Source organism: Cynocephalus volans, chromosome 9, assembly GCF_027409185.1.
Source record: "Cynocephalus volans isolate mCynVol1 chromosome 9, mCynVol1.pri, whole genome shotgun sequence".
NCBI lineage: Eukaryota > Metazoa > Chordata > Mammalia > Dermoptera > Cynocephalidae > Cynocephalus > Cynocephalus volans.
In genome coordinates, this window is record NC_084468.1 from 3,802,538 (window position 1) to 3,813,212 (window position 10,675).

At 48.2% G+C, this 10,675-nt stretch overlaps 1 protein-coding gene across 1 annotated transcript in view; it reads right to left on the reverse strand.

Annotated features, from left to right (window-relative positions):
- TRMT44 (tRNA methyltransferase 44 homolog) overlaps positions 1–6,710 on the reverse strand; it is a 30,409-nt gene extending 23,699 nt beyond the window's left edge. The window contains exons 1-2 of the mRNA XM_063108265.1: positions 5,849–6,710; positions 1,749–1,863 (exon numbers count right to left, since the gene is read on the reverse strand). Of these exons, the coding sequence (XP_062964335.1) occupies positions 1,749–1,863; positions 5,849–6,710 (977 nt within the window). The remainder of the gene's footprint in view (positions 1–1,748; positions 1,864–5,848) is intronic.
- Between the last annotated feature and the right edge of the window lie 3,965 nt (positions 6,711–10,675).

Here is a 10,675-nt window from a genome sequence, read left to right on the forward strand (position 1 = left end):
CCTCAGTGCTCCCCCTGCAGGTCCCCCAGGACCGCTGTGGCCTCCTCCTTCATCCACTCGGCATCTCTTCACGTGTTCCCTTCTTAGAGGACTTCCCCACCCACCCAACATACACAGAGCACAACACTGCCATTTCTGCTGAGAGGACATGGGGACAGAGTCATGTTGACCTGTTTTGGTTTTCTTCGTGGCACTACCTGGTATTGAAGCATAGATTTATTTGTCTCCCACAGGACTTGCTCAACACAGTAGACCCACCGCTGAGAACACGCTGAGCACGCAACAAACCTGCTGAAACGCGACGTGCAGAAGAGGAACATGTGTGCCCAGCGGTGGAGCCCACCAAATGTCCGTTTCTTTTGTGCTCAACTTAGACCACAACACCACCACTGGCCCCGAGGTATGACCAGTGCCCAAGGGAAAATGATGACTGCTGCCCAGCGGGGTGTGACAAGAAATGCCAAGCTGGGAAGACAGGGAGCAGCAGCCCAGTCCTCGGGAGCTTGTGCATGGCAAATGTGACTGCAACTCGGCAAGCATGCATGAGTGCCTGCGGCCAGGCCCTGGGCTAGGTGCCTCCATGACACACCGGAGGAGATGGGCAGCGCCTGCAAGGCTCACTGACAAACAGCTCCAGCAGTAGCTTGTACCAGTGATCACCACAGGCAGATGTGGCTCCTCCCAGTATCTGCTCTCACCACCCCCCCCCCCAATTTCCAGCAAGAGCACACTGATAGGAATGGACCTCAGGGCAAGGTTCCCTTGACAGTTCGGAGCAACCTCTGGACAGTTCTCAAGGGGCTTTGTCCTATAGGGCCTAAGTACTCCCATGAAGGTTTAAGCTGCAACAGGCCCCTGCGGTCCCAGCCAGCCACCTGCTCAGAGGCTTGGGAATTATTAAACCCATTTCATATGTGAGAAGACTGAAGGCCATGGAGGTACAATGACGTGCCCAAGATCACACTGCTAGTGGGGAAACCCAGGCGTGGCTGACTCCAAAACCCACGCTCCTCCCACTGTTGTCTCTCTGCTTTACAGGAAGCCACCTGCAAACCCACTCCAGTTACACTGACTCGATCCCCAAGACTGTTCTAGAAAGCACAAGCTGGAAGTGGCTCTCAGGAAAACACCAGCAGAAGAGTAACAAGTGAACTTAACCTTTCTATGACTTTTCCCTTTAAAAGAACCAAATGGAATAAACTGAACTTCACACTTTCTGAACAGGCCCAAATACCATATGAACTTTAGGGTGCTTATTAAATTGTTATTTTTATTTATTTGTTTGGGTTTGTTTTTTTGTTTCTTTGTTTGTTTTATGGCAGCTGGCTGGTACAGGGATCACTGGAACACTGGACCTTGGTGTTATCAGAACCACGTTCTAACCAGCTGAGTTAGTCAGCCGGCCCTAAATAGTAACGAGCATAACTGCAATACCTACTATAAAAGGGGGCATCACCTGCTCCCCATTACCTATTAAAGGGATGTGAGTTTATTGACTTTGGGGCTAAAATGAGGTGCTGCTGCCCAAGGCTACACGGAAAGTGGAGACTGTGACCACCCTGATGCGGGCCAGGTCCCAGCAGGAAGAATGTGCCATGGAAAGGCCCATAGAGTGCATCCCTTCACACCATGACTTCCCAGGAGCCAGGACCTTTGATCTCCAGCAACCCAGAATCTTTCAGCTATCTAAAGACAGAATCGTCGAAACCATGAAACAGGGAAATAGAGATTGGCTGTCCAGTCCTTACCATTCTTCTTTGCTATGACTGAGCTGAATTTGATACACGTTGCTCATCTTAACCTTCAAATTCCCCTCATCATCTTCTTCCAAAGGTAAGAAAGTTACAGCTCCACTGAGGACATCTGAAAAGAAAAGATAAGGACGACGCGTCACAACTGCTTGGTTCGGTGTCTCATCAGAAGTGGTATTAAAAGGGGACTGGCCAATTAGCTCAGTTGGTTAGAGTGTGGTGCTGTAACACCAAAGTCAAGGGTTCGGATCTCCATACCAGCCAGCTGCCAGAATAAATAAATAAATAAATGGTAATGAATGAATTACGATGTTTTCGATCTCCTGAAGGCTTTCCTCAGCACTCTATCTACAGTGGCACTCTCGGGCTGGCTGGTTGGTTCAGTTGGTTACAGGTGGTGTTACAACAGTGGCACTCCAGAAGACGAGAGCTTTTGTTATTCATTCACTGCTGCAGCCCAGTGCCTAGAATGTTCAAGGCACAGGCCAGCCACTTCCAACAGCTGTCTGTTGGGGGACAAGTAAGCCAGGAGCTGGGGGAAGAGCCAGTCAACGTGGAGCCTGTCGGAACCTGAGAGCCACAATTGGAGAGAACAGGTGACACCCCTGCTCTGAGTGTCTTCCCAGCCTGACCTTGATCTTCAGATGTGGTCAGGCACAGGATACCACTCAGCAGTCAGATCCAGCACAAGAAAGTGAGCACTGTCCCAGGCCCTCCTAATCCAGGCTTCCCACTGTGTGACACCCTCACTGTGGCGGGGGCTTTGCACTTGCCCTTCCACAAGGATATAAGCAGAGCGACACATGCCTACACTAAGATGAATTTATGGCATTGTATCAATTTGTGTGGACACTTAAGGTTTGGTTTATGAATTTCTATCTCTAAAATCAACTGTGTTTACCTTTGATATTAAAAATGGCAAGATCTCTGTTAAAGATTAATATACACCCTACTTCACCAACCAGGTATGCACAACTGCAGTCCACCGGCCACAGCAAGCGAAAGAGCAAGATCCACCAAAAGGAAGTCGAGGCTGAAGGAGCTGACTGCACAGGGACAGAAATAAAGCAGCGTGAGGCAAGGTCTAAGACACTCTGGCATCAGAGGGGATTGCTACGGTATACAGTGTGGTCTGGAATGTCCTCCCTAGTAATGTGACATCCGAGCAGAGAGCTGAAGGAGGCTATGGAGTGAGCCAGGGGTACCTAGAAGAGGATTTCAGATGAAGGAACAGCAACTGCAAAGACCCGGGGGGCACGAGTGTGCCCGGGCTGTGTGGGGAACAGAGGGGAGTGGCATAGACAAGGTAACAAGAGGTGGGAGGAGAAATCAAGGGGTAATGGGGCCCAGGTCCCATGGGGCCTGCAGTTAACAGAAGGACAGCTCTTACCGCAAGTGAGACAAGAGTCTGAGAACAAGACTGACAAAATCCATCATTCTTTATGTGAGTTATCACCACTTTGTGGTCTAGTATTTCTCTTTTTGCCATCTTTCAGATCAGGGTTTCTCAATCTCAGCATTACTGATATCTGGGGCTGGATAACTCTTTTATGTTGGGAGCCATCCTGCACGTTGCAGAATGTTTAGAAGCATCCCCAGCCTCTACTCACTAGATGCCAGGAGCCTGCCGGGTGTGGCAACCAAAAAGGTTTGCTCTAGAGGAGGAAGCCGAGGCACTGGGAAGTTAAATTATCTGTCCCAAATTCACACAGCCTCAAATTGAACTCTGATATATGTTTGACTCAAGAGGTCAAGTTCTTAATCACTGTGTCATTCTGGCCTGCTACTAATAGTTAAGATTCCTAGTCACATTACTCTTAATTCCTTTGTGAGCTTACCCAGAATAGGACCAAAAAGTATACAAAAGCCTTGGAGAATTTTACCACTTTTCAAAAACAGCAGCTAGCATTTATAAGCACTTACCACATGCCAGAAACTATTATAAGCACTTTATAATGTGCAATTTCATTTAATTCTTCCAGAAACTCTAATAAGAGATTTTATTATTCCAATTTACAAATGAAGAAACTGAGGCACAGAGAGGCTACATAACCTCTCCAGGCCATAGAACTAACAGTTGGCAAAGGCAGAATTCAAACCCAAGCTGTTCTGTGGAGTATATAAGTACTCTGGTGAGCCTTCCTGGCAGGAGCTGAATGTAGAAAGCAGTCCTAAAATGGCACTCCTTCTTGAGAGAGATCACTGCCTCCCTAAGAGGAAAAAGGAAAAGTTCAGTCCTGCGGCCCCCTCCCCATCTTCATTGAGAACACAGAAATCTACACGTGGAGCCTCACAGCCCAGCTTCACTAATTCTCTCAGTCTAGTATAGGGGAAATGTTAAAAAGTTAAGATTATAACACAATTGGTAAAAGTTGGAAGAACTCCTAAACTCAACTGGACTGGCAGGGTCAGAGAAGCTTCCTGGAGAAGGGGACAGCTAGTAAGAGTCTTAGAAAGGCACAGAGGCAGACAGATTGGGAGGTGTCTGACAGCGGTATGCACCTACCGGCAATTTACCATTGCTGCCTATGGTAGGCAGAACACTCTTCCAAAGGTTCCACACCTTAAAACCCAGGACTCGTGAATTTATTGTGTTATGTGGCAAAAGAAACACATTTCAGACTTGAGCCCTGAATAGCAGAGAACTTCCTCTGGCTGGAGACAGAAGAGAGATGCAGCAAAAGAGGAAGTCAGAGACACTGATTCCAAGCATGAGGATTTGACTCTGTTACTGGCTCTAAGATGTAGGAAACGGTACTAAAAAGACAGAGATAGACCTTTACGAATTAAGAGCCAGCAAGGAAACAAGGACCTCAGTCCCAACCACTATAAAGAATTGGATTCTGCCAACAACTTGGATGAGCCTGGAAGCGGATTGTTTTCCAGAGGCTATGGATAAGAACTCAACCAGCCAGCTCTTTGATTTTGGCCTTGTGAGAGAAAGAGAGCAGAGAAGCCAACAGAGCCAACCAGGATTTCTGACCTACAGAACTGAGAAAGAGAATCAATTTTTCTTGTTTTTACCATTAAGTCTGCAGTAATTTGTTACAGCAGCAATAGAAAACTCATACACTAAAGAATAAAGTTTGAGGCAAGGAGTGGCTGAGACTGAAGTGTCAAGTTCACAGTCAGTCAAATAAATGCCTGAAATTTGAAGAACATTAAGGATTAGTAGGTTCCCATCCATCCAACCATTATGCTCTTCAACACCTACTTGTCTCAGCATAAACTGCTCCCTTCTCACTGATCTCTTTACCTGATGAACTCCCATTTATCATTCAACATCCAGTTCATCCTTCACCTTCTCCCTGAAGCCTTCCAGTCACCAACCAACCCAATCAAGTATGCCATCCTCTGTACCAAGAACACATATTTCTATGTGCCATCTCAAAAAACAATAAAAAACTTAAAACCTCCCCAGTACATAGCAAAGGAACTGACATAGTAGGTACCTGTAATGCTTTTCACTAAAATGAAATTCAATGAATGAGTTTTTGTAGAGGATTCTTAAAGCAAATGTACTTCACAGGGCGTGGTTTTCCAAAGCCTTGCAGTTTCAAATATTGACCTTGCAGAGGACTGGTAATTTTCCTCAGGCTATAAAGTCTCTGGTGGAAGATAAAGATTTGTGGCACAGCAAGGTTGCTGGCTCAAGGACAGACTAGTTACTGATTGAAATGTAAAGATACTGAGAAACTGCTGTAAGAAGGAATGTTTGCTAAGATCAAGCTTTTGTTGATAGGACCACTTAATTGCCTTACTGGAATGTCATCTGGCTTGTTTCACTGAAAGTTACCAGCCTATATTGTTAAACTGTAACCCCACCTATGTTCTCTTCCTGTAACTTCCTGGTATGGAAAATAAATGCAGAAAAAGAACCCCAACTCGGGGTTAATTTCCCAAGGAAGGGATGCCTCTAGCTTGAGGATTCTGGCGGGAAATTAACCATTTCGGGGTCTCTCACTGCTCAGAAGAGATGGGCTTTGAGTAATCCTTTGCATCTCTGTCACCCAGGGGAAGTGGGGTGACAAATCGGTGGGGGGCAAAGCAACACGTTTTAATCTAATGTATCTTTCCACTACCAAATATATTCTTACCCTGCACAACTATTTCTCTCCTCGGAGATGTAAGCTGGCAATGCGGGCTCGTTTTGGGAATAACGGTTCTGAAAACCACGTCGAGCTCGTGCTGCTCCTCTGGCTGTAATCCTTCCCCAGAGTGGAGGAGAAAAGCTAGCATCTCCGGGTTGCCACTGGCAAGACTTCGGGAGAAATTGTCCCAGAGCAAATCCAGATCTGCAACAGCGAAGTTGTCCGCCCCGCCTCTAGCCTTGTCGGGGTGCCCGGGATCTACGGCGAGCAAAGGCGCCTCGGCTGCTTCTCTCCGCGCCTCCCCTTGCTGGTGCGGGCCCTGAGTCTCCTGGCGTCCGCGCCTCGCCATGCCTTGCTCCGGACCGGCGCTCGGCCTGGGGCCCGGACCCTCCTCGGCGGAACGCTGGCCGGGTCCCAGCCCCTCCTCGGGCCCGCGTCCAGCCGCGCCCCGCTCCTCCTGCTCGGGTCCTGCGCTCGGCCTGAGGCCCGGGCCCTCCTCGGGAGAACGCTGGCCGGGTCCCAGCCCCTCCTCGGGCCCGCGTCCAGCCGCGCCCCGCTTCTCCTGCTTGGGTCCTGCGCTCGGCCTGAGGCCCGGGCCCTCCTCGGGGGAACGCTGGCCGGGTCCCAGCCCCTCCTCGGGCCGGTGTCCAGCCGCGCCCCGCTCCTCCTGCTCGGGTCCTGCTAGCGACCTGGGGCCGCGGGCCTCGGCCAGCCGCAGGGTGGCGCTCCGGCGTGCCTCAAGGCGGGCGCCGCACAGCCGCTTGTTGGCCACCTGCGGCCTCTCGAGCCACACGGCCACCGCAGCCCAGAAGCCGCCCGGGAGCAGCGCCCCGGGGTCGCGGAGCGCTGCCCGACCCACCTCTGCCATGGTCGCCAGAGAGCCCAGAGCCCGGGCAGCGGCGCGCCGCGATGACGCATACGGCAGCGCGATCGTGACGTCACGGGCCAGGGCCGGAAGGGGAAGTGGCGGTGATGGATCACCTTTCCACTCTTGGTTTCCCGGGCACGGGTTCGGCTGTGTGGTTCTCGGCTAAGAGTTTAACCTTCGTTTTATCCTCTGGGAGTCCATCGTGGTGCGTTGGTGCCAGCTAGAGCATGATCAGAGCTGAGTGTTGAAGGAGCATGTTGCAGGTGGTACGTTTATGGAATCACAAACATCCCCGGGCCAGCGGATCTGGAACCGCTAGTCTCCGGTATCGATTACTGATCAAGGGCAGGGAGCCTAAGTTTGTGAATGGGCAAGACTCGTCCTCTTGTGAAAGCTCGCTCTTCTCCACTTGCGTTCCGGTTTGCCGTCTTGTGGGAGAGCTGCGGCCCGTGCATTCCTAAGCCTGAGACTCGGGGGCTTCCTAAGAAGGATATCACCTCTTTCTGTGACAGATGAACATCATCTGCCACCCACGTGTCCACGGAGGAACACGGAAGCTGGACTGCCAGTTTAGTCCAACATCACCAGCACCCGGTCTGCAGAGTCTCTAGTGAAATTCCAAGACCTCCAAGGTTCTTCCCTCATTGTCCTTTAGTCCCTCAGTTGGAATTTTGCCATTTACTAAAGGATCTCTGTCAGGATCAAATAGAAGTGAAAACTAACTCAAATCATGTGCCTCATCTGGAAAAAGAGCATACATCAAATGTCTGTGGAATTGAGAGATAGACGAGTGACATCACCGCGCAGACACACCTGCTCACTCCAGCCGTTCAGTCTTCTATCACGCAGTTGATTTTTAGGTTGTGTCAGTTTCCTAGGGCTTCGGTAACAAATTACCACAGATTGGGTGGTTTACAAGAACACGCGCCTACTCTTCCACAATCCTGAAGGCTCGGAGGGAGAACTGTTCTTTTCTCCTGATTTCTGGTGGTTGCAAACAAACGGTGGCGTTCCTTGGCTTGTGCCTGCATCACTCCAACCCTCCACAGTCACACAGCGCTCTTCCTGTGTTTCTCTGAATCTCCCTGTGTTTCTCTTTTCCTCTTCTAGTAAGGACAGCACTCATTCATTGGGGCCCACCCAAATCTAGTCTGACCTCATTTTAACTTGATTACATCTGCAAAGTCCTTATTTCCAAATAAGGTCACAGATGCCAGGGATTAGAACTTCAACATATCTTTTGGGGGTACACAATTCAACCCCAACACTGTCCAAAGGTGTTTAGCCTTTGGGGCAACCAGAAGATTAACAATTACAAATCTTACCAAGCTGCTAATGTGTGCGGGGCCCTGGGCTAAGCACTGAGGATGCAGAGCTATGTAAGGCCCTGCCCTTGAGCAGGCTTCAGGCTGACAGTGGACGCAGACAGGTAAGCAAGACGACAGCTATGGAGTATGAAAAGTGCAACAGTCACGGCCCATACAGGGTTCAGTGGTCACAGAGAGACACGAGAGTTGCTCTCTAAGGCTCCTCCTATCTTGAAACAATGGTGTTGCAAAAGGAGGACTCTGTGACAACTGAGTTAAAGAGAAGTAACTTAAAAATTTTTTTGAGGGATTCCTGCCTTCAGACTGGCTGTCCAAATAAAGGACACAGAACAAAACAAAATAGTTCCCAAAGTGTTTGTTCATGGTGGAAAAACAGGTCCTTCTCCCATGATTCTTTGTTTGTTTAAAGTTGACGTGTTTATTAAGGGACTATGAAGTAAATATGCTGCAGTTAATTATGAGGCTAAGTTAAAATACAATTTATGTAGTTATTTGCTTTCAAATGAACTGTTCTTTTCTTCTCTAAAGTCTGTTATCTCAAAATTCATTATGTTGTCAGAAGCCCTAGTCCTGGCTAGTGTAACACCACTTTAGTTGGGGTGACTTCATGGTGTGTCTCCAGGCCCTTGTTATGGTCCCACTGCTTGCAAGCTGAGTCAGTTTTGAGAATTCTCTCCATCTCCCCAAATAAAAACCTATCCAAACAGAGACTGCATTGTATGTAAATATGAAACTGGTGCATCCAGAGTTTCAGCAGGTTTTCATCAGAAGGGATTTTAGAAAGACACCTTATAGGACTGTGCTACATTTTTGCAGTTCTTGTGAATAACTCTAGATGGTAGTTTTACTTGCCTTTGATGCCTCTGATCTCCCATGATTCTTCTATCTGCAAAGCTCATCACATACCTGCAATAGTTGGTATTACCAAGGTCAAGGGCAAAGTTTTCATTAGGAAGCTAGCACCTCTCAGGAAAGGCTTCATTGATTTGGGGGGCTGATGTTAGACTGGGTGTTCTTTCTCATTTCAGTTCATCTCAGGATGCAAAGTGGTTTTGTTTTTTCATTCGGTTTGGTATGCAATATGCATAATCAAAACAGCAGCAAGACATGGTGTCCGCTTTGATTTCTCCATGTACAGGAAAAGTGCTGCTTCATTTAAATGTGGGCTCAAGTTCTCAAAAGTCTCTTCTTTTCCAAGTTCTGTGCTCTCATGCTCTGGGCCTTTTTATGGCCCTGAACTGTGTCCTGGCACTGACTGATTTAGTCCCTGCTTCTCCTCTGCATGTCACATGGGCATAGCAGAGAGAGGTTGCAGAAACCTGCAGGCCTAGGACTTTGGACTGAGGAGTCATAAGTCCAGAGGCCAATGTTTGTGGGGGAGGTGGAAAATCCAATTTGATATGGGCTGATATCCTTGCACGAGACCATGTCACTTCCTTCCTGGAAATCATCTCATTGCACTAAGATTACAGTAAAACTGCCTGCCAGCTGCCACCTCCAAATCCCACACAATCTGGCTCCAGCTTCCTTTTCCAACCTCATTTCCCAACCCTCTCGCCCCACCTGCTAAGCCCCTGCCACAGTGATCTTTCTGTTCTTCAAACGCCAAGCTCATTGCAATCCACAGGCTGTTAAATAAAATTGATTGGAGGCCATTGGTTTGGACTGAGCTCCTGTACTAGGCCCAACAGACCAACCAAAATGGAGTCACTCATGCAGAAGTTCCACACCACCAACACATAAGTTGTTTATCTGAATTTCCAAGAAATTAGGAGGGAGACAATAGACAAATCCCCAAACAAACCAGTTTTAGACTGCACTGAAAGGAAGTCCCCTCTGCTTGAACCTTTACCAGGAAAGAAACTTTGAAAGGACCAATCCACTTTTTGCTCCCTCTTTCTGCTTTCTTCAGCCCCTTCTGTCTATAAAACCAAACTCCTCTGCTCAGCTCATGAAAACACTATTCTATATTATAGAATGAGGTGTTGTCTGATTCTAGAATTGCAAATAGAAGCCAATTATGATCTCTAAACTCTTTATAAAATTTGTTGCAATTTTGTCTTTTGACAGGGTCTTTCTATTGGGTCTTCCCTTTTCCTGGAATGTGCATTCCCAGATCTTCTCTCTATCTGGGAATTAGCTGAAATTTCCCTTCCCCAGACAGCGCTTCCCTGTCCATTCAACCAAGTAGCCCAAACACTGTACTAACGTGTTGGCTGTTTTGTTTTCTTACAATTATCCAAGCCTTATTTGTCCTCTCTTCCTTCTAGAACATGCTTCATTAGGTTGGGAACCTGTCTGGTTTATCACTATAGCCCTTGATACTTTTTGGCACCACGGAGATGCCCAAGGAATAATTGCTGAATGAAAAGGTCACCAAGATTAGGGAGTGTAGTAGAGAATTGTGCAGATGGCAGAGCTGTCCAGGACTGTCTCTCTGGAGTGCAGTAAGTCCCAGCCAGAGGCTGCTGGGCATAGGGAGCAAGGAGAAAGTGGCTAGATCCAGACTTTGGTCAAGGTTCTGACCCACAGCCTGGGGTTGGGAATAGTCTCATGATAGTGCTATCCTAAAGAACTCTGTGATGATGGGAATGTGCTGTGTCTGCATTGTTCGATGGAGTAGCTACATGTGGCTAC